This window comes from Chiloscyllium punctatum, chromosome 41 (genome assembly GCF_047496795.1).
Source record: "Chiloscyllium punctatum isolate Juve2018m chromosome 41, sChiPun1.3, whole genome shotgun sequence".
Lineage (NCBI taxonomy): Eukaryota > Metazoa > Chordata > Chondrichthyes > Orectolobiformes > Hemiscylliidae > Chiloscyllium > Chiloscyllium punctatum.
This window is the reverse complement of record NC_092779.1, coordinates 18,602,739-18,626,791: the sequence shown is the minus strand read 5'-3', so window position 1 is coordinate 18,626,791 and position 24,053 is coordinate 18,602,739. Positions and strand designations below refer to the sequence as shown.

The following is a 24,053-nucleotide window of genomic DNA, read 5'->3' as shown; positions in this document are numbered from 1 at the left end:
CACACCTCCTCCCTCACCTCCATCCAAGGCCCTAAAGGAGCCTTCCACATCCATTAAAGTTTTACCTGCACATCCACTAATATCATTTATTGCATCTGTTGCTCCCGATGTGGTCTCCTCTACATTGGGGAGACTGGACGCCTCCTAGCAGAGCGCTTTAGGGAACATCTCCCTGTGGCCCACACCACACCACCCTGTGGCCCAACATTTCAATTCCCCCTCCCACTCTGCCGAGGACATGGAGGTCCTGGGCCTCCTTCACCGCCGCTCCCTCACCACCAGACGCCTGGAGGAAGAATGCCTCATCTTCTGCCTCGGAACACTTCAACCCCAGGGCATCAATGTGGACTTCAACAGTTTCCTCATTTCCCCTTCCCCCACCTCACCCTAGTTCTAAACTTCCAGCTCACAACTGTCCCCATGACTTGTCCTACTTGCCTATCTTCTTTTCCACCTATCCACTCCACCCTTCTCCCTGACCTATCACCTTCATCCCCTCCCCCACTCACCTATTGTACTCTATGCTACTTTCTTCTCACCCCCACCCTTCTCTAGCTTATCTCTCCACGCTTCAGGCTCACTGCCTTTATTCCTGATGAAGGGCTTTTGCCCGAAAAGTCGATTTTGCTGCTCCTCGGATGCTGCCTGAACTGCTGTGCTCTTCCAGCACCACTAATCCAGAATCTGGTTTCCAGCATCTGCAGTCATTGTTTTTACCTGTGTAGATTCTAAGTGGCCAGCAGAAGACAGGGTTTGATCTGCTGGGGTGACGTCGCTCAGGGGTGTACTGGGTGATGGAGGAACTTGCCAAAGTCAGTCCAGTTTGTGGCCAAAGCCATTCATTGCCCTAAAACAGTGACACTCAGCTCTGAAGATACTTATGAGGTTCAGGAAGCTCAAGTGTGCAGTGAGTTTCCACCTGAACTACCCTCGTCTGGACAAATATTTAATTGGCCGAAGGACCCAAAACTCCCCTCAGGGACAATTTGCACCATCTTGAGGAAATACCCTCCGTGTTCTTCCATTTGACATAGAGGAATTTCCAGCATGGGTTATCTTCACTTCCTGAATACGACAATGAATGCTGGAGGAACTCAGCAAGTCTAGCAGCATCTGTGAAGAGAGAAACCAACTGCAAGTCCAGTACACCGACTATTCGCTTCCTTACCTTGGTCTACCATTCGGACATGACCTGGCTTTCCATCATTCTATCAGCATCGGTGGAGTCCCCCAGTTCTCTCAGAGGGAGTCCTCCTCCTTGCTGTTGGGGATCCTGGTTGGAGGATGTTGCATGCAGCAGGCCCGTGCAATCAGAGGTTGTATCGGTTCAAGAACCCCAGTAACTCTTGCTGTCTTTGGGGAGTCTGTGGATCATGTTTATATTAATTGCCAGAGGCAACCAAGCACCTCTCCCTCATTTCATTTAATTTTTGGTTGCACTTCTTCCCCATGCTCCTGATCTTTGGATATGCAGTGCAGAAAGGTGTGGGCTGGTGAGAAGACCTCCTCAAGGGTCTGCTTTAGAGTCTGACCAAGTTGGACATGAACTGGTCTAGATTTTGCAGGGTTTAGGCATCAGTTGCCTGCCACTCTTTTGTGATCACCTCCGTGTCTTGGGCATCTCCGAAGAGAAGCACACGGTTACCACTGATGCCCTTCTGTGGACAATGGGCACCACAGGGTTGAGGGTGCATTATACCGTAACCCATGAAATTGCATCTTAAGAGTGTTTTCTTTGGAATTCTGATTTTCATTGTAGTGTCCTTAGGGACTGTTTGGACGAATTTTTTTGGTTCAGTTTTAAAATAGTTACAAAGAAGGGTTGTGGCAGCAGTGTACCTCACCCACCCAGAACCCAACACATCAACAATGTCTGGGGAGCAAATTAACGCATTACCCACATCCCATGAAAGAACTAAATAAAAATGTCTGGTATTGCAAGAGAATCTGCAATATGACTTTTTTCAACAACACATCCTTTTAGTGTGCATTGATTTAACGGGTTGCTCGAGTCGGGTTTTCAATATCTCCATTAGTACATGAACATTTTCACTTCTACCATGATTTATACAAACTGAAGCCAAAAAAATAATCAGCTACACTCTTCATAATTAAACTATTTGTGGTTCTTGATGTTTTAAGCCAAAGGAACGGGAAAGTGATCAGACACTTCCATTGAAGCGCTGTAGAGGGAGGAGGCTTGCAATGTTGTGTTTTGATCCATGTGGTGTTTTGTTAAAATTTCAATGCGGATTGTTCGAAAGGACGGTACTGAGATCCTCGGGGATATCGCGATCCCTGAGAATCTGCAACCCCGTGCTCGGGAGCAGGGATCCAACCGGGAGCAGGGACCTGGCCCTGAGCAGAGCATGAACACTGGGCTCCTCAGCTGTCAGTCACTGCAGCAAAACAACGTGATGATGGTTTAACGTTACCATCAGCTGATGCAGCAAGCACCAGGAAGCATGGGACCGGGTGTGTGGCTGTTGCTGGCTCTTAGTTCCTGTCTAATTTCGCCAGTAAGTGATTAATTTTATCATCATTGTCCTTCTGTTCGCAACCCCGCATTCCGTGTATGAGAAGTTAAGTCCTCCTTGCTCTGTGTCTGGACTGGGCAGCGAGACCCCCTCACCCTCTCACTCACTTGGGTTGACCTCGCTCATTCTCTCTCCCCTTCCACAGCGAACCCCCACTCCCCCCTCTCTCTTCTGTAGTGATAGAGTATCCTCTCACACGCACTCTCAGTCGGAATGATCTCCCTCATTCTGTTCCCAGGTGACCCCCTCTCTCACTTCCCTGTAAAGTGACAGCCTCCCCCCATCCCTCCTGCAGTGAGACCTCCCTGAAGCGATCCCTCTACCTCTTCCCCAGTGACCTCCCCCCAACCTCTCATTTCCTCTCTCAGGCCGAGAGACCCCCCCGCCGAATAAGATGCTTGCTCTCTTCCCTGCAGCCAAACCCTATCACTCTGTCTCCCCTGCAGTGACCCTCTGTCTCTCTGCTCCAACCAGTGACCCTGTCCCCAACACTGGAGAGAGCGTGCCCGTCCCCTGTATTCAGCACCAAGTTCCTTAATTTTTGAATTTACAACTTTCACTTCTCCCTCTCTCTGCTGGCAGACACAAACCATTCCTTCCAGGTGAACCAAAGATTTTCCCACCCACCTTTCTGTTCAGTATACTGATACTGTATTCATTGTCCACAGTGTTGCCTCCTCTATATCAGGGAGACCAAATGTAAAGTGATTGAATGTTTTACTGAAAGCCTCTTTTAAGTTCATTATTGCAACTTTTCAGTCCTCATTAAACCTCACCTCCAGTTCTGATGAAAAGCCGTTGACTGGAAAGGTTTTTATTTCTCAACACATGAAATGGAATGTATTCAGCATTCTCTGTTTAATGTTTTCCATTTTTGGTATTTGTGGTATTTTGCTTTAGACCCTCAGTGTTTGTCTGTCTCTCTGTATTCAACATCCAGTATGTTCCTTCGTGATCCAAAACAAGAACAGAAAATGCTGGCAACAGTGAATAAGGCAGCATTTCCAGGTTCCAAAAGGTCATCTACAGGTGCAGAAGCTTTGTTTAGACAAGAATCGTTTCCTCTAAGAGGTGCTTAGATTGTGCCCTAGTGCAAGACATTTTACCCTAGAACAGCAGTGCACCGACTTCTATATTTTCCAGTGCATTTTATTATCAGGTTAATACGCAGCTACTTTTGTAGCTTTGCCCTTGTGTTGAAAGCAAGCACCATTTCTGGCTATGAAGTCAGATATGTCTGTTTTTAAAAGTGAATTGGAGACACTTATTTATTTCAGCTTTGTTGTGGTTCTGTTCGCCGAGCTGGGAATTTGTCTTGCAAACGTTTCGTCCCCTGTCTAGGTGACATCCTCAGTGCTTGGGAGCCTCCTGTGAAGCGCTTCTGTGATGTTTCCTCCGGCATTTATAGTGGCCTGTCTCTGCCGCTTCCGGTTGTCAGTTCCAGCTGTCTGCTGTAGTGGCCGGTATATTGGATCCAGGTCGATGTGTTTGTTGATAGAGTCTGTGGATGAGTGCCATGCCTCTAGGAATTCCCTGGCTGTTCTCTGTTTGGCTTGCCCTATAATGGTAGTGTTGTCCCAATCGAATTCATGTTGCTTGTCATCTGTGTGTGTGGCTACTAAGGAAAGCTGGTCGTGTCGTTTCGTGGCTAGTTGGCGTTCATGGATACGGATCGTTAGCTGTCTTCCTGTTTGTCCTATTTCAGCTTTATTAAGACACTCAATCATACCACTTGGAGATAGTGAGGACTGTTGTTGCTGGAAAGTCAGTCGATAAAATGTGGAGCTAGAAAAAGCACTGCAGATCAAGCAGCATCAGAAGAGCAGGAGAGACAATGTTTCAGGCAGGACCCTTCATCAGGATGATGAAGGGAGCTCCTGATGAAGGGTCCTGCCTGATACAAGGACTCTCCTGCCCTTCTGATGCTGCTTGACCTGCTGTGCGTTTTGCAGCTCCACAATTTATCGACTCTATCATACCATACAAATTGGCCCCAGAGAAAGTGCAGCATTGATTAACCAGAATGATACCTTCATTCCAATGATTAAAATCTAATGAGAGATTTAGTTAACAGAGGCTGTGTACTCTGGAATCCAGAAGATGAAGATGCGACTTGATCAAAGAAATTAGCGCAGCAGTTGGAGGGAAACTATTTTTTAAGAAGCTTCGGGTGTCTAATTCTCGAGGGCAGAGTCTTTAAAAATTAGAAACAGATCTTACTGGCATAAAATTAGGCAATATTTCTACACAAAACACATTGGAAATGTTGGAACTCTCTTCTGTAAATGTAAGTTGATGCTAGATCAGTTGTTAATTTTAGATTTTAAATCGATTGATTTTGGTTATCTCAAGACAGAGGTATATTGAGCAAAGCCGACTACTTAGAGTTTGGCCACAGTCTTGCTGAGTAATGGAGCAAGCGAACAAAATAAGCGATCATAATTCATGGGATAATATTTTTGACTTTAAGTGTCCATAACTTAAGGAATGATGAAATAAAAGGATCCAAACAACACAGCCCCAGAACTGTTCATCAGTCAGTCAACTGTGTAATCTGGAAAGGTGAAGGAAAAAGCGTAGATAAAATTGCAACACTGAAGTTTCCTGCATGTTTTGTCCTCAGTACTTAACTGGTACTCTGTGAGAAATGCTGATTCTCTGCACTACACTTGCTCCTGTGCGACCAGTGCAAGGGAGCCCACGTCACATCACATCCCGACCTTTCCATGGCAGATTACAATTCTACACACCGTTCCCTCAACGTGACTGGCTTTTATCAAATGCTTTTTGTAAGTGAGAGTCTGACAATCTGATCGTAGCTGACTTGTGTTATTTTTTTCAGAGTTCATCTGGAACATTCCAAATTGATTATGACAATGACTGTTTCCGAAAGGATGGCAAAACTTTTCGCTACATTTCGGGGAGCATACACTACTCTCGTGTACCTCGTTACTACTGGAAGGACCGCCTTATGAAAATGTATATGGCGGGATTGAATGCAATTCAAACGTGAGTGTGACAACTTATAATTTTGTCTGGGAAAAAAAGCAGAAAGAAATGCAGATATTGGATTGAATAGGCTTGGGTTTGTTGGGTTGGGGGAAAGGTGCTCAAGGCCTATCATTTGGAGATAGTGAGGACTGCAGATGCTGGAAAGTCAGAGTTGATAAAATGTGGAGCTGGAAAAAACACAGCAGGAGAGGAGCAGGGTCCTTCATCAAGACAACCTTATGGCCTCAACATAGAATTCACCAGCTTCCAAATCTCCCCACCTCATCCCAGGTCCGGCCCTCCTTCTCTACCTCATCCCCTTGACCTGATTTAACCTGTCCATTTTCCTTCCCACCTATCCACTCCCCCTTTCCCACTGACCAGTCTCAATCACCTCCTACCTGTATCCACCTATCGCTATCCCACCTACCTTTCCCCCAGCCCTACTCCACTCCCTTTATTTATTTCTCAGCCCCCTTCTCCCTCCCAGTCCTGATGGAAGGTCCTACCCAAAATGTCGACTCTCCTCCTCTGATGCTGCGTGACCTGCTGTGCTTTCTCCAGCTCCACATTTATCGACTCAAGCCTGATAATTGTGGAACTCAATATTGAGTCCAGAAGCCTACAATTTTCCCAAATTGAAAATGAGGTAATATTCTTTCATCCTGGGCTGAGCGTCACTGGAGTGCTGCAGTAAGCCGGAGACAGAGATGTTGGCCAGCGAACACAGTGGTGTAGTGAAGTGGCAGGCACCTGGAAGCTCTTTTATTGCAGACAGAACGATGGTATTGTGTGAAGTGGTGGCCCACTCTGTGCTTGGTTTTCCCAATGTAGGGAGACCACATTGCAATCAGTCTTCTGGACTTAATATCAACAAGCTTGTCATTACACAGCTGCCACCACACACTACATATTGTCAGCCACTAATTGTCCCCTTAAGCAGCTATTCATTCCCCCACATTGACTTTTAACCACTCCTTTATTTATCCAACTGGGTTTCTCTCTGTTTGGGCTCTATCTCTACCTATTGTTTACAACCCCCCACCCCATCTTCTGTATAAAATGATCCTTTTCCTACCTACCATCAGTTCTGAAGAAGGGTCACTGAACCTGAAACGTTAACTCTGATTTCTCTCCACAGATGCTGCCAGATCTGATGAAATTTTCCAGCAATTTCTGCTTTGCTTTAGAATTACATCTATTGGTCTCTTTTTTTTTTGACATTGTCTGCCTCCAGGTTGCTAGTTGTCCTAGGCGTGGTCTTGGGACCTATTACTACATAATCTTTGGTCTTTCTGGAGAGACAGAGGCCTTCCCTACCTGTTCATGTGGATGTAAGACACCTTGCCACCGTTCGAAGACGCAAAACAGCTTGTATCTATTTCGCACTTTTAATTTAAAACTTTACGCAGACATTTTTTGAAACAAAATTTGGAATCAAAGGCCGAAGGTCAAGGGCTTGTCAGAGAGGTAAAGCTTTAAAAAGCATTTGAAATAAGGTGAAAGAGATGGAGAGGTTTGGAAGGGAATTCTAGAACCTGGGACTAATGTGGTTGAAAACAAAGCCATCACTGGTGGAAAACTTAAATTCAGGCGTGCGCAAAGAAGTCAGAGTTAGAGGAACTCCTGATATTTTGGGAGCATGGGCTTAAGCAGATTAGATGTTGGGCAGACATGAAGGGATTTGAAAACGAGGATGTGAATTTTGAAATTGCGATGTTGCTGGACCTGGATCCAATGTACTGGATTAGTGGTGCTGGAAGAGCACAGCAGTTCAGGCAGCATCCAACGAGCAGCGAAATCCGCTGCTCGTTGGATGCTGCCTGAACTGCTGTGCTCTTCCAGCACCACTAATCCAGTATTTGGTTTTCAGCATCTGCAGTCATTGTTTTTTACCTTCTGGATCCACGGTGGCACAGTGGTTAGCACTGCTGCCTCACAGCGCCAGAGACCCGGGTTCAATTCCCGCCTCAGGCGACTGACTGCGTGGAGTTTGCACATTCTCCCCGTGTCTGCGTGGGTTTCCTCCGGGTGCTCCGGTTTCCTCCCACAGTCCAAAGATATGCAGGTCAGGTGAATTGGCCATGCTAAATTGCCCATAGTGTTAGGTAAATAGGGGTATGGGTGGGTTGCGCTTCGGTGGGTCAGTGAGGACTTGTTGGGCCAAAGGGCCTGTTTCCACACTGTAAGTAATCTAATGTAAGTTAGTGAGGCACAGGGGTGATAGGTGAATGTAAATAAGGAACCAGGAAGCAGAGTTTTAGATGAGCTTAAGTTTTCAGAGTTCTTGGCTAGTGTTTATTTTTTGGTCAAGATAGTCATTGCAGGTTAACAGGTCATGTTCCCTATTCCTATTTGTGAAACATGACTGTCCACAGAGTAATAATATTTTGGACAGTCTATATGTAATGCACTACAATATCAAATACAATAGGGTCACACTTCAGTCCTCCAGGACATCTGAAGCTGGCAGGCCTCTCTCTCCTGCAACTCAAGATAACCAATTTGCTGGAACTGTAGACTGATAACAGCCCAGAGCAACCAACAGGCCACCTCCTTAACCAGTCAGTGGGAAATAAGACATAGCCAGGACTGTGAAGAAAGCTACACAGTATTCGGTGGATGAATTCAATGTCAGGTCATGTGCAGAAAGAGAGGTAAAGAGGGAAATAAAATATTTGATTAATAAACGTAAAAATATCAGAAAGGGAAAATTTAAAAGAAAACAAAGTTTGACTTTTCAGCAAAAACTACCTGAAAAATTTAAATATGATTGTATACTGGAACTGGATAATTTTCAGTACATGAAAAGTTGATGGAACCATTAATAAGACCCATGTTATTAAAAAGTACTTGTGCTGCAGGTTAATGTAATTAAATGTCTGCAGTCAGTTTAGCTTTATCTAAAGGGACTTGAGGGGCAGCTTTTTCACACACAGGGTGGTTCCGATGTGGAATGAACTACTGAAGGGTGTGATAGATGCAGGTACAGTTACAACATTTAAATACATTTGGATAGGTACACGAATAGGAAAGGTTTAGAGAGATATAGGCCAAATGTAGGCGAGTGGAACTAGTTTAGTTTGGGAAACTTGGTTGGCATGGACGAGTTAAACCGAAGGTTCTGTTTCCCTGCTGTATGACTGTGACTCCGTAATGAATGTTTATGTAAAGTAGTTAATTCTGAAATGTCAAATGTGTTGGAGAGATACGGGACTAGGGTCATCTCTGAAAAAGAGATCTGTTCACTGACTCCAATAATTATATCCATAGTACAGTCAACAGACTACTCACTCTCAGTGGATGTTTATTTGTGTCTTCTCGAATTGATTTAAGACAATACCACAGAATTTGCATTTGTGTAATAAAAACAAAGAACGGCAGATGCTGGTAATCAGAAACAAAAGCGGAAAGTGCTGGAAGCACTCAGCAGGAGTTGGGGGCTGATGGATAGGTTACATGGTGATGGGATTCAGGGAAAGGGACAGGCAAACAAAGAGGTTGCTGCTGAGAGAAATGCTAGGTACTGTGCTAACAAGAAATATAAATGATTGAAAATGAGCTCACTCTGTTAGGACAACTTATACAAAATGAGGAGTGGGGGTGGTTGTGCGTGTGTGTGAGATAGAGGCGGGTGGAAGTATGGGGGCTTAGTGAACATGGAGGAGGGTATGCCCATTCTGAAATGGTTAAACTCAGTGTTGTGGTCTGAAAACTCATTAGAATTAGATTTATTATCACATACACTCGAGTACAGTGAAAGGTTCTCAATGTCAAACTCCATGGCACCATTTTAGAGTCACAGAGATGTACAGCACAGAAATCTTATGTACAAAGTACCTAGGTACAAGTCTTAGATACAAAATAGAGAAATAAGGAAAAAAATAAGTTACATTACCTTACAGTGATTCATAGTATAAGTTTTAAAAGTAAGAAATAAAGTTAAAGGGATAAATATTACAGCCAGATAAACAGGTAAGGTGCCTACAAAGAAGATAAGGTGGTGTTCCTGCAGCTTGTGTTGAGCCTCACTGGAGCACTGCAGCAGGCCTGAGATACAAATATTGGCATGGTCCACTTTCTTAACCTCAACTCCCTCCCAATCCCCCTTCCAAAACCAAAACCCCTGCAGCCAGCTGACATTTGCTCAACCACTTAAAATTAATTGATTGTTTAGCCAGGGTTAGGGAATAAAGATGTCAAACTATCACTGCAGTTAACGTACTCGTTCTTTAAATGTCGTTCAAGCATAAAGGTTGAAACATAAAGCACTTAGTGTTATAACTGTGGCAAATTAGTTAGCACACTTCCTCCAAGACAACCGTGGCTGCACTTCCCAAATGTAAGTTCTTCTTTGACTTGAAACTGGTTTGTGAAAATGGTTAATTCATGCAAATTGTGTTTTTCTATTTTAAAGCTTTGCTTTATGTACTTAGACTTTCTATCACCTACAGCACTCACTTCATTTTATAATATGCATTTCTTTATGCACATGCAATTGTTCTTGTAATGTGGGAGCTCAGGAGCAGCAGCAGCTGCTTTAAGCTCTGGTGCTAGTGACTCAGTTAACATTCACAGTTTGTTCATTGTTATATTCGTGCATATAGACAAAAGGATGGTTTAAAGAATGAGGAAGCCCATATGTGCAGTTGTTCTAATGTTCTCTGTCATTAATCCGCATCAGTTGTTCAATAAACCAGATCCTATTTAAATTATACAGATATGTGCCGTGGAATTATCATGAGACCGAATCTGGCAAATATGACTTCACTGGAGATAGAGATTTGGAATCCTTCTTAAAGTTGTGCAATGATATCGGTTTGCTGGTCATCTTACGAGCTGGGCCATTTATTTGTGCAGAGTGGGACATGGTGAGTGCAATAAAATTCAATTGAGAAATTATAATTCAAATTTATAAAACAAATTGTTCATAAAGCTGGAGTGTTTTAAAATTTTTTTTTTCTTAAAAAGGGTGGTCTCCCTGCCTGGCTGCTACAGAAGAAGTCAGTCGTCCTTCGATCTGCAGATCCAGGTGAGATGTAAAATTGTAGATTTGATTTTGCTTTGATAAAGTGAAAGATTGAAAATTCAGAATTAATAATTTGCTCGAGGGGAAGTAATTAGCAAATGCGAACAATTATTATTGTTGTTCAACCCAAAGAAGAAAGAGCTTTAAGCATTGTGTCAGATGTTTGCTTTCTCAGGAAGTTTTGACCAGTTTGCCAAGAAGAAAAACTTAGATCCAATTTCCTGTTGAAGCATTGCTTTTGTAACTATTAAAACAAGCATCTAAACCTCAGACCATACCTTGAATGAGGTATGCTAGAGCAGAACCATTGAAACTAACCACTGAAACGCTAATTGTTGCTTGCTCACTGGGGCTAGCAGATCAAGAGCGTGTTCCATGAGGTTGGATTGTCTCTCCATGCTGAGTTTTGCATGAAATTAATTTGAAGGAAGGTGAAGGAGGGTGAGTGAGTGTGCAAGTGAGCAAGTGAGTGAACTTGGTGGATGCTTTGGCAAACAAAACCCACATCTCTGACAGTCAACCAGCGAATGAAGACCCACAGGCAACATATCAGTGTGTAGGTAAAGCAAGTGTATCCAACTGAATGGCTCTGGAGCAACATGTTATACAACTATGGCCCTAGATGTTAAGTAGTTGCTGGGGAACATTTAAGCATTAGGGAATGAAATCTGCTTATTTATCCAAGAGAGTATTTAGAGCAGACTTATTATTTGTGAAAATTAGTGTGAATGTGGCTGTCACTCCTATGTGAACACCCAACGACCTGATTATTCATGACTTCCAATGAATTCTCAGACTTAGCTCAATCTTAGTTTAAAATTTTCACTCTACTTACATTACACTCTCTCTTTAGCAATACACATTCTCACTACTTGGTTCCTCAATGACCTTTCCATCATTATAAGTTCAGAAGCTGGGCTGATCACTGGTGAACACAGTTTGCCCAGTGTACACGTTTTCACAATTTTTCATTGCCACTCTGAATTCCTCAAATTATGAAGCATCCAATGCTCATGTGCAGAAGGATCTGGATTACATCCAGACTTGGCTTGAGGCAAGTAACTTCTAAGCCATATACGTGTCAGCCAATAGGCAACTTCAAAAAGAGTCATTCCAACTACCACTCCTTGACATTCAACATTCAGGATTCAACACAACCGAATCTGCATGTGGCTACTGACCAGGAACTCAACCAGTTCCAGAAATGCTGCAATTAGCAAAGCGGTCTTGCAGCAAGTAACTTCCATCCTCACCATTGTTTAAAGGCATCAGTAGAAGGAGTGTGATGAAATACCGTCCAGTTGCCTGCTTGGGTGCAGCTGCAACGACACTCAAACTCCACATCATCCACCCTCTCAAGGATCCACATCCTCCCAATATGTGGCAGCAGTCATTCTTCTTTGTAAACCTTTGGTGATACACACAGCCAGTTTTTTTTTCAAAGCATCGTATCTTAAATACCATGCAAGCAAAAGAAAACTAATACAGAACATTGTGTGGTATTCCGAGGGTGTTGTGTGCTCATGCACAGGCACACTTTAGTGCCAACATTGGGTACAGTGCAGCACCAGTACAGTTCATGGCAGTAGCTCACTGAGGTTTCTTTGACAGCACCTCCCGAAACCATGACCTCCACCTCCTAGAAATACCAGGACAGCATATTCTTGAGAGCATCACCTCTTAAGTGTTGCACCATCCAGCCACATATACACCCATCCCTCTACCTTTATCATTCGATCGTTTACTTGGTACAAATCCTGGCGCTCCCTACCTGACAGCGTTTCGGCACTATCTCCGAAGCATGGACTGCAGTGGTTGAAAAAGGAGGCCCACTAGTCGCTACTTGGGCATCTAGAGAGAGGCAATAAATGGTGGCCCATCAATGATGCCCTCATTTTGAGAATGAATAATAACAAAAAAAAAGTACACCTTACTAAAATTAGGGACCAGCAAATTTGAGGTGATCTTCCTTTCTCCGTACAATACCAAATCCTGCAACTAAACAGAAGTAAGGCTTATTCTTTACAGTGTCTGATACTTTTGCTTTTGTCTTAGATTATCTCCAGTTTGTCCATAAATGGATGGATGTTTTACTTCCCAAGATCAAACCCTTTTTGTATCAGAACAATGGACCAATCATTGCGGTACAGGTACAAAGTGTTTATGTTAAAATCGATGAATGAACTGGTCCAAATAATCAGTCAATAATTAATCTTCTTGATTGGATGGGTGTGGGGGTATAATCCATGGGTGTGCAAAAATATCTTGCACTTGTGTAGCATCTTTTAATGCAGTAAAAATGACCCAAAGTACTTCACAGGAGCATTGTCAGACAGCATTTGATGCTGAGCCAAGTGCAACACAGGAACAGGTGAAAGAAGTAGATCTTGAGGAGTATCTTTAAGGCAGATAGCGCAGTTGAGAAACAGTGAAGGTTAAGGAGGGAATCCCAGAACTTGAAGCCCAGAGAGCTAAAGGCACAACCACCAGTCATGAAGTAAATGAAAATAAGGATGTGTGAAAAGCAGGAATTGAAGGAAAGCACACAGTTCTTGGGAAGTTTTCAAGCTGGAGGAGATCACAGGGAAAGGGAGGGAGCAGTCATAGTGGGATTTGAAAATAAGGGATGAGGGTTATATAAACCACATATTCCTCAGAGCTCGAGTGAGTCAATGAATGGCAGCAGAAGAGCAGAGACAAACTTTCACAAGTAGACGGAGCTCTGAGAGATTAACTTCCACCCAGACGCTTGCAAAGTGTTAATGTGTTAAAATAAGCGAATTGTTGGGCAGGATGGACAAAAAAAAAACTGGAAGATTCGGCACCAACCTTATGCCGTTGTTGCAGAGCAAACAGAGTTACGCTGCCGAATTAATTGAGTTTGAGGCTTTTATTCTGAAGTTTGTAATATTCTGGCCAGGTTTCAATGTCAGGAAACACTGACTTAGCATCTAAAGCTTCAAGATAATCTTCTACTGTGTAAAGAGGAAAGGAAGACAAGAATTCAGTGCTTGAAGTGTGTTCCACAGGGCTCCTTCATGTGAAATTATGTTACATAGCAGAAGGCGATAACTGAAATGTGACCAAAACATGTCTGCACAGAATTAAAATGATGCAGAAGGATTATGATTCAGCCCATGGGTTATAGCAAGCATTCTTTTTACCAGTATATACTCAACCTGAAGAAAGAAAAGCAATAGCACAGCCGAAAACAGGCTGCAGGAATTGGCTTAATTTGCAGCAGCAGCTGCTGATGGCTTGGGTTTTACAATTGTTTTGATGATTTTCTAAGTATTTGTTGGATGGTTTTTCATACGTTTGGACTTTTTTGTTTCGTGCATATGGCTGAGTAGCCAGAACTACCAACTGTGGGATTACAGCTGAACATCTCTACTTGCAAACCCCCCCACCCTGCCAAAATATGATACCGTGGATCACTACAGTATTTGAGCCAAGGTGTATTCTTCAGAGGATTCTTTGAACCGCTATGCATTTCTTTTGACATCTGTTGTATTTGTTATTAAGCAACAGGTAAACTATCAACCGCAGTAAGAATGCTGGTAGAATTCTGGAAATACTCTGGTCAGACCGTATCTGTAGAGAGAGAGAGATAGGTTTAACATTAGAGGTTGCCAGTAGGTAGCAAGTGTCAACAGTGACTCAGTGATGGTATTCTAGCCTCTGCGTCAAAAGGTTCCAGGTGTACTCCAGAATCATAGGACAAAACCCAAGTGTAAGGCTGCAGTACTGACAGAATAGTGAGGTGCCACATTTCATGTGAGGCAATAAACTGAGGGATTCTCCCTCCCACCAGTTTCTGCTGGATGTAAAGTATCCCGTGCACTTTTCTGAAGAAGAGCAGGTGAATTATCCATCCACTCTCATTCAATATTGATTCCTGCATCAGTATCACAAAAATAAATTATCTGACCATTATACCATTGTTGTTTCTGGGAGACTGCTGTGTGCAAATTGGCCATGACATTTCTTGCGTGTCAGCTTCATTGGATTGGCTGTAAAGGTCCCTGGTGATTCTGAACGGTGCCATACAAATTTACATCTTGCTCTTTCTTTCAGCTATTGAGAATTGTTTTGCAATTGGGTCGATTTTTTTTTTACATGTAACTGCATAATTAGTAAGTGTAAGAATTCTTGTGCGGTTTCAGGTGGAGAATGAATATGGTAGCTACTTTGCTTGTGACTATGATTACCTACGATACCTACTGAATCTCTTTCGGTATCATCTGGGAGATGAAGTTATTTTGTTTACAACGGATGGTGCAGACAAAGGGTTCCTGAAGTGTGGTGCACTGCAAGGGCTATATGCTACAGTGGATTTTGGTCCAGGTATGCTCGTGTTTAGTTATTTCAAAGGCTTTCAATTCTTCGAATGTTAATAGGTTAAGGGATTTCTTTCAGTTTGGACCTCTCATCAATAAAGCAAGGCGTAATAAAAGCAAAGTAATGCTGTTGCTGGAAATCTAAAATTTAAAGAAATACAAGGTTTTGGAGAAACTCAGCAGGCCCACCAACTTCTCAGGCAAAAGTTCCATAACAATGTAACCTTCTAAGAGAAAAAAAAATCCTAATCTTAGCCCTAAAAGAGTGAACCCTAATTTTAAACAGTGCTGCCCTGCTCTGGGCTTATTCGCAACAGGAAATTTCCTTTCCTTGTCCAGCTTGTCAGGACCCATTCAGGATCATACATATTTCAATCCAGTCAGCTCCATAGGACAACCTACTCATTCCAGGTATCGATCTAGAAAACCGAGCTTCACATAAACTGATTTTTTCCCCCCATCACTAATCTTCCAAAAGCCAAAATACAGCAAATGAGGACAGCTTAAAATCGACACAAATATAAAGCAGTGTGAGGGACCTAGCATTGCTTCTGAGAGAGCTAACCGGGCCTTGGGGGTTCAATCATCCTGACCCAAAAAGTGACAGCAAAGTTTGTGTAATTAGGAGGGAGCCTAACCTGTACTGGGAATTTACTAGTCCTGGAGAAGGGACAATATAGAATGATAGAAAACTGAGAAATGCATATTTATTCACAGTGAAAAAGAAATTTGACTTTGAATCAATGAATTGAACAGCACATACACAAACCCTTCATTCTAACTCATCCATGCTGACCAGATGTCCTAAACCAATCTAGTTCTATTTGCCAACATTTGGCCCATTTCCCTCTAAACCCTTCCTATTCATATACCCATTCAGCTGCCTTTTAAACATTGCAATTCCTCTGGCAGCTCATTCCATACATACACCACCCTCTGCATGAAAAAGTTGCCATTGAGGTCCCTTTTAAATCTTTCCCCTCTCACCATAAACCTATGCCCTCTAGTTCTGGACTCCCCCACCCCAGGGAGAAGACCTTGTCTATTTATCCTATCCATGCCCCTCGTGATTTTCTAAACCTCTATAAGATCACTCCTAAGCTGGCAACTAAAGTCGAGGGACCACATTGCACCAGACATTGCGGTTAGAGGGAACATTGGGAGCAGTTCGGAATGTCACATCTATTTTTCTGTTCAATAAGATTGTAATGATCTGGTTTGGTCTCAATTCCTCTTTCCTATCTCCCCCATCGTTGACTCCCTTGAGGATCTGAAAATGATTTAACTCTGCCTTGAGTAAATTCAGTCCACTTAACAGGAACATGCCTGCTATAAACAATGGGGATTATGCTTCTAACTTTGAAGCATTGAGTCATGTGGATTAGTTGGACAACACATCTTTTTCTGTCCTTACTCTGTGCAGTGTTATTTTCTGTTGACAGGTGGAAATGCTACAAAATCATTTGAAGCTCAAAGATATGCAGAGCCTCATGGACCACTGGTAAGCACCTAGCAACTGACATCCTTTCAGCCAATTCAATTTTACTGCAAGAGCAGCTGGGCAGTTAGAAGGAGATAGAATGCAACTTGGTAGAATTATTAGTTTGTTATAATATAACTGCAGGTTAATGTCATGTCAATCACATTGTTATAGTGTGGGATAAACAGATATTGGTATTATTCTCCTGAACATATTAAAATAGCCCCACCAGCAGTGGGGTTCCTGTGTTGCAGTGGCAATGTCCCTATCTTTGAGCCTGGGTTCAAATCCCACCCTCTCCAGACAGTGTAACAACATTCTGAACAGATCGATTTAAGTAGCTATAAAAACAGGAACTCAGCTGGTCTGGCAGCATCTATGAAGAGACAGAGTTAACCTTTTGAGTCCAATGTATCTTGAGGCTGAAGATGGGACAGTGAGGACCCTGGAGGTAATAGATCTGTAAGATGATGTAAGAGACTGATGTTCTGCTAAGGATATGCTCTCATGGTTCCTGATTCACTACATGGCTAGGATCCAGTTAGCATATTGTACACTGCTTATCGGATAGAAATTATACCATTTAACATGTGGAAAAGCATGAAAAATTGTAAACACGATATTAACATTGACTCAAGTTTCTCAATGTAGAAAGGTATTTTGGTCCAATGCATTAAAGGTTTCTTCCTAAGTGGGACAGTTGATGCAGAGAATTGTAACTACCTGAATACTGATGAACTCCAACTTTCACCTTGAGAAGAAACACCTTGTTCATTTCCAACCTGCAATGAGCCTTTTACAATGTAAATATTGAAAGATCGAGCAATTAATTGGATGTAATTTGGAATGCATTGCAAATGATATATCGTTCAGATATATTTTCAGGGTAAAAAATACAAATTAAATGTTTGAGTCGATGAATTGGATGCTTTTTTTTATATTAGGTAAACTCTGAGTTTTACACAGGATGGTTGGATCACTGGGGCAAGAAACACTCTGTGATCAAAAAAGAAGTCGTTGCTAAATCATTGGATGAAATCCTTGCCCTTGGAGCCAATGTCAATATGTACGTATTTTTAATGAGTTTCTGATGTTCCATAATGTAATGTTGCAATTCTGTCTTGAAATGTAATCTTTGTTTTAATATCATCAGGTACATGTTTGTAGGAGGAACAAACTTTGCCTACTGGAATGGTGAGTCTATCAGTAACTTTAACCTTGCTGGAATAACTAGTCTGTTTAATAACTTGAACTGTCTCGGATTTTTGCAAAGGTTTGTAGCTCAGGTTGTGGTTGAGGGCATAGATTCATTCACTGAGCTGGTGTGGTTTTCAGCAGACGTTTTGTTGCCTCGATATGATGTTGGTGGTTTGTCCCATCTGGCATTTATCTGTCCTATGAGGGACAACACCATATTGAAGATGCACTGACGATGTCACCTAGCAAGGCAACAGAATGTCTCCCGGAAACCACATCAGCTTGGCGAATGAATCTATAACCTCAACTTTAACTGTACTAGCACTAATCATTGAGCTGGTAACAGTAATGTCCACTGTACCAGTCACTAATTACTGATGCAAGTATGCATTTAACAATTAATCTACTCGTGATAATTACTTATACACGAGGACATCAAATTAATTGTAGCCAGAGGATTAATTGCAATGACTTCTTTTCTGCTCCTGCAGAGGATCTGTCCTTAGCTGGCTCCTGTTTCTTGTCTACATGGTCTCCCATGACATCATCTGAAAGCAGAATGTCTGTTTTCATGTGTACACTGACAGCACCCAGCTCTACCTCACCACTAACACTCTCAACTCTTCTGTGCTGACTAAATTATCAGGTTGCTTGCTGTCGGCCATGGCTCAGTTGGTAGCTTCTTGAGTCACAAGATTCCAGGTTCAAGCCCCACTCCAGGGATTCAGCTCAAAGGTCAAGTCTGAAACTCCAGTGCAGTACTAAAGTTTAGATTAGATTACTTACAGTGTGGAAACAGACTCTTCGGCCCAACAAGTCCACACCGCCCCGCTGAAGTGCAACCCCCCATACCCCTACATTTACCCCTTACCTAACACTAGGGGCAATTTAGCATGGCCAATTCACCTGACCTGCACATCTTTGGACTGTGGGAGGAAACCAGAGCACCCAGAGGGTGCCCACGCCGACATGGGGAGAACGTGCAAACTCCACACAGTCAGTCGCCTGAGGCAGGAATTGAACCCGGGTCTCTGGTGCTGTGAGGCAGCAGTGCTAACCAATGTGCCACCGTGCCGCCCACAAGTTGTTCTGCACTGTCAGAGGTGCCGTCATTTAGATGAGAAAGTCAGGCCCTGCTGCAGCAGATGTAAAAGGGCTCTATTTTGGGCATTATCCCGAGCTACTATTTTGATAGAAGAGGCGGGGAATTATTAGAGCATTGTTCAAAATCTTTACCTCAGAACCAGCTTCACACAAACAGAATATCTTGCCATTATCACATGACTGCTTGTGGAAGCTTACTGTGTACAAATTGGCTGCTACACATGCTACATTACAGCACGGACTACATTTCAAAAGATGCTTTATTGGTTGGCTGTAACTTGGATATGCTGCTTACTTTTTATAAGAATTAAGGGCACTCTATGGACACCTGAGCTTTCTCTACCATTCACGTTAATCATGGCTAATCTTGGGCTTCATTGCCACATGTCTGCTCCCTCCCCATTAACATTCCCTTTCAGCTGTTGGCAAGTTCGGCACAAGACACTCGGCATGGCAAAGGATAGCTTCCCTTTGCAGAGGCTGCTGTCAAACACGGAACTTGGTGGCTCATGCCTCACCACATTGCTCCCCATATCCCTTGACTCCTTGCCACACCAAATGTCTTGACTATCTCAGAATTAAATATATTTCAAACCCCTGTTGGCTAGAGAATACGCAGGTTCAAGTGCAGAAGTTTCTCCTCCTGTCCATCCTAAATGACCGTCCCTTCTCCTGAGCCTGCGCCTCCTGTGATCTAGCTTCTCCAGCCAAGACAAGTGATCTCTGTGCCTATCCTGCCAACCCCTCAGAATCCTGTTTGTTTCAAAGGGTTTGCCTCTCCCACATCTAAATTCTAGAGAATAAGTATTCCATTTTCTCAACCACTCACATGGTATAATGTTCTTGCGTTAAATCTTGCACAAGTCTCCCATGCTGCCCATAGTATTTGTGAAAAAAGGGTGTTGTGTATTTGTCTTTAAATACATTTTTTTAATAATTGACGTAGGAGCAAACTCTCCCTATTGGCCAGAGCCAACGAGTTATGACTATGACGCCCCCCTGTCAGAAGCAGGAGACCCGACTGACAAATACTTCAGTGTTCGGCAAGTTATTGGAAAGGTAAGGGATGAAGCAAAACAGAAGTAGCAAATATTATGAAGGAAGTCCACTGCTCAAATAAAATCCAGGGATATTCCAGCACATAAAAGGCTATTTCACCTGTTAAATCTGTTTTGTCTAAGAGTCACCTAACCTACGTCCATCCTCTTCTTGCTTTCCGCACCCTTAAATATTCTTTCCTAAAAAAAACACAGGATTACTTTTTAGAAATATGGCATCGGTTTCAATAACATTTTGCAGAACAAGATTCGAATCGCCCTCTCTGTAAGGACATGTTTCCTGCCCTTTACTTTGAATTGCTTTATTGGAATGGGCTCAATATACTTGTTGCCAACAAACAGAAACAAAATGCTTCTGTTTAGCTTTAAATAGCCTCAAGGATACACTAAGCCTGCAATCTCTATCCATGTACGACAAATAAAGGCTCTCTATGCAAGGGTCACAACATGTTTATTAAATGCTACTTGAACATAGTCTCAGGCAACGCATGGTGGTGCTTTTCTGGAGAACATTATGTTACTGTCACTGAGATCGACTTTATAGATCTTTTATTTTCTCATCTTCTAAATTTATTAATCATATTTCTCAATTTTAAAGCTTCACTTTATCACAAGCTCATACCAGTCTTTACCAACATGTTCCAAGCTCTCTCAATATTTATTTCATTGTCTGGAACGCTGGTGTTTAGGGCAAGCAAAGCACGGAATGGGTCTGTTGTGTCTGTACAGCAAACATATCTGTTTCTGAGTGTGCATAAAATATGTGAGAAAGGTTAGGTTTAAACATAATTATGACCTCCATGAAAACTGCTTGGGGTTTATTGCAAAATGAATTACTCGCTTGCCCTCAGTCTTTTACCAGCGGTCCCTCATACTCTTAAACATTGCCTCAGTTCCAATGAACCATCCTTAATCTCGGCATAGCTGAAAATGTGTTGCTGGAAAAGCGCGCAGCTGGTCAGATAGCATCCAAGGAACAGGGGAATCGACGTTTCGGGCATGAGCCCTTCTTCAGGAAATCTCATCATAGTCTGCCTTCATAATTCCAAACCTGTCAAGTACAAGCAAAAAACTGCTGGAAGTACTCAGCAGGTCTGCTATTGGGAAAAGAAACAGAGTTTAGCATTTTGCGGGGGGGCCTTCCATCAGACACTGTACTTTTAGGGCCACTTGAGCTAAGAGGCCCTCCTTTCTTGTGTGGATGCAGCAATAGCTGCAGCCCTCCTACTCAAGAGATCCCCCTGCACTGCCCCAGCAACCTGAGCCCAAACTGCCCTCAACAGCCCCCATCCACTGGTTTGGCTGCCAAAAAGAGCCCTTTCTTAAAATATTTAAACTTCTGCATGGTATCCTGCTGTTGCTTTCATGCATCGAATTGACCTTCCAGCTTTGAGAGCCAAAGGGCAGAGAGCCTTCCCTCTGGTCGATAGTTGACTTCTTCATGGAAACCAGCAGTGAGTGGACCGGGGTCTCTCACACAGTGTGACCTTCTCACCAGCCCCCCCCCCCCATTTAGACCTGGTGACTGAGATCAGAAACAAAGAAAGAATGCTGTCTGTTAACATTCTTTCTCTCTCCACAAATTCTACCCGACTTGCTGAGTATTTCGAGTGGTTTCTGTTTTAATTTCAGATTTCTCGTGTTGTGGGGGACTCTGCTTCTGTGATTCTTCAACCCTGGTAGAATTGTTGTTAGTAGTTTTTCCACTAAATTCATAACCTTCTAATAACAGGGATGCCAGAACTGTACAGTAGGCCAAGTGCAGCCTGAGATGCTGCACGAGTTCCGCACTAGATGTCGGATCTACAATTTCAATCATCTGCTCAGCTTTGAGGATAGATTGAAGTTGGGATTGTTCTTAGAAAGAGGTCTGAGAGATAATCTGATCATGAGCTGGGTGGACAGAATGAGAGGGAGGAATCGTTCCTGCTTCGAACGCACAACCATCTTCTCCATTATTAATCCCTCTTCCAGTATTGGTGTTGTCTGCAAACTTACTTGACGTTGCCCCCACACTCTTATCTATATTATTTATGTTTATAACAAACAATAAGGGTCCAGTACTGCTCCTTGTCATACCCTCCTGCACACCAGCCTCTGGTCACTCAAACAGCCTTCTACCATTACTCCTTGTGTCCTATTACTAAGTCAGTTTCTGATCCCTCTTGCCAAGTTTCCCTGAATTCCATGTGCTGTTGCAGGCATGATGGGCTAAATGGCCTGCCTGTGCACTGTAATAATTCTGTGATAATACCATGTACTTGCACTGAAACCTTTTAAAACCTCATGTATCTGTAGTTCACATTTCCCCTGCTCTTCATTGAAAATGTTACAATTTAAGATGTTGTTCTTTGCTTTTAATTGACCATGTTTTTACATTGAACAACATCCACCCATTCTACAAGTTTTCTCATTCTCCTGCAGTCCTTTTGTAAGATGACATTTTGTCAGTTGGAGACCATCAGTCAACTTTGATATTAATCTCTGGTTTGAGTCACACACACACGATTTTCTGTTATAACTGGAAACCTGTTCACTGTATTCTTAACCACAAGGCTGGGTCATTAAGTATACTCTACTTTGAGATAGACAAAATTTTAATCAGTGAGGGAATCCAGAATTATGGGGTCTGACAGAAAAATAGCATTGGCTGAGATCAGATTAGCCATGACCTCATTAAATTAGATTAGATTAGATTACATTAGATTAGATTACATTACAGTGTGGAAACAGGCCCTTCGGCCCAACAAGTCCACACCGACCCGCCGAAGCGTAACTCACCCATACCCCTACATTTACCCCTTACCTAACACTATGAGCAATTAACATGGCCAATTCACCTGGCAAATGGTGGAACAGTCTTGATGGGCCAACTGACTTACCTCTGCTCCTCCATCTTATGGTCTTATTTAATGTAGGTTACCAGAATAAGGAGTATGGGTCAAGAATTCCATTCAATGACCAAAGTTAATCTTGCACATATTGCTTGGAGCATCCTTTTAGCCATTAGGGAATAATATGCAAGGGTTTCCCCCCTCATGTTGGATTTTAATAGAGAAAAAAACCAGGATGTTGTCTTCGGGAAGCAGTTGACAAAGCAAGATCTGCTGGTGAGAGTTGCAGGAAGGAAAACATGAACATTGAGAGGATCCCTGCCTTGAGATCTTTTCCTTATTCAAATGGACAAAACTGTTCTGAAGACTTGTGGATACTTAACAGCATTCAATGAATAAGAAAACCTGTCCTGCACCCAGTAGTCTTCCATAGCAAACAATGAAGATGTTCCTGACATTTTATGTTGTTTCTCTTTCATATGTATTATTTTTGTCATTGTTTTTAGATTAATTGCTTGCTTATGTAGGAGAAAGTGAGGTCTGCAGATACTGGACATCAGAGTCAAAAAGTGTGGTGCTGGAAAAGCACAGCCAGTCAGGCAGCATCCAAGGAGCAGGAGACTTGACATTTTGAGCATAAGCTCATTCCTGATGAAGAGCTTATGCTCAAAACATGGACTCTTCTGCTCCTTGAATGCTGCCTGACCGGCGGAGCTTTTCCAGCATCACACTTTTTGATTGCTTGAGTATGTACTCAACCTTACTTTAGATTTTTAAATAGGTTGAGCATCAGGAACAAGGCCAGCTTTTGTTGCCTGCCTCTAATTGTCCACGTCCTTGTCACGAATCACTGCCTTGAATCCTTATAATCCATGTGGTGTAGGGGCAGCCACCGAGTTACTGGGGGAGAGAATTTCAGGACTTTGACCCAGCGACAGTGAAGGAATGATGACTTAGATCCCATTTTGAGTCTGACATTTTGGAAAATTTGGAGGTGCCGGAGTCAGCAGGCAGATTTGTGGGATGGTAAAATTTGCGTTATTCCCCCAGTACCCCGGTGAACATTGCTGCAAGAAGATCATCTGCACAGTTCATTCTCAGTGGTGATGGGCCAGTTGTGATGGTAATCAGGCTTGGAATATTTTTGATTTATTAAGGAGATAAAAATCTCAATGGTTTTTCACTTTCTTTTTCTTCCTTAGTACAAAACGTTACCTGCCGGTCCTGTACTTCCTGCGACCCCCAAATTTGCATATGGGTTAATACAAGTTAAAAAGGTAAGAATAGGTTATACTTGGGTTGTATAAGGTTTATGATGTTCTTTTTCTTTGAAATAAATGTTTATCATTTGGTGACTGAATTAGTGACAGGTTCCAGCCATTGCTGAGACATAGAGTCAGAAGGGCGTGGGTTCAAGGCAGTACTAAGCAGTTGGAGGTTCTGACTCTTTGATAAGACACTGATTACCATCTTAGCTAGGTAT

General features: G+C 42.8%; 1 protein-coding gene across 1 annotated transcript in view; it reads left to right on the top strand.

Annotated features, from left to right (window-relative positions):
- The first annotated feature begins 2,362 nt into the window (after nucleotides 1-2,362).
- Nucleotides 2,363-24,053, top strand: part of glb1 (galactosidase, beta 1) — an 88,146-nt gene continuing 66,455 nt past the window's right edge. The window contains exons 1-11 of the mRNA XM_072560493.1: nucleotides 2,363-2,519; nucleotides 5,380-5,546; nucleotides 10,249-10,399; nucleotides 10,500-10,560; nucleotides 12,613-12,707; nucleotides 14,724-14,904; nucleotides 16,340-16,398; nucleotides 17,322-17,443; nucleotides 17,531-17,571; nucleotides 19,625-19,737; nucleotides 23,773-23,847. Coding sequence (XP_072416594.1) covers nucleotides 2,445-2,519; nucleotides 5,380-5,546; nucleotides 10,249-10,399; nucleotides 10,500-10,560; nucleotides 12,613-12,707; nucleotides 14,724-14,904; nucleotides 16,340-16,398; nucleotides 17,322-17,443; nucleotides 17,531-17,571; nucleotides 19,625-19,737; nucleotides 23,773-23,847 — 1,140 coding nt within the window. The 5' untranslated portion in view covers nucleotides 2,363-2,444. The remainder of the gene's footprint in view (nucleotides 2,520-5,379; nucleotides 5,547-10,248; nucleotides 10,400-10,499; nucleotides 10,561-12,612; nucleotides 12,708-14,723; nucleotides 14,905-16,339; nucleotides 16,399-17,321; nucleotides 17,444-17,530; nucleotides 17,572-19,624; nucleotides 19,738-23,772; nucleotides 23,848-24,053) is intronic.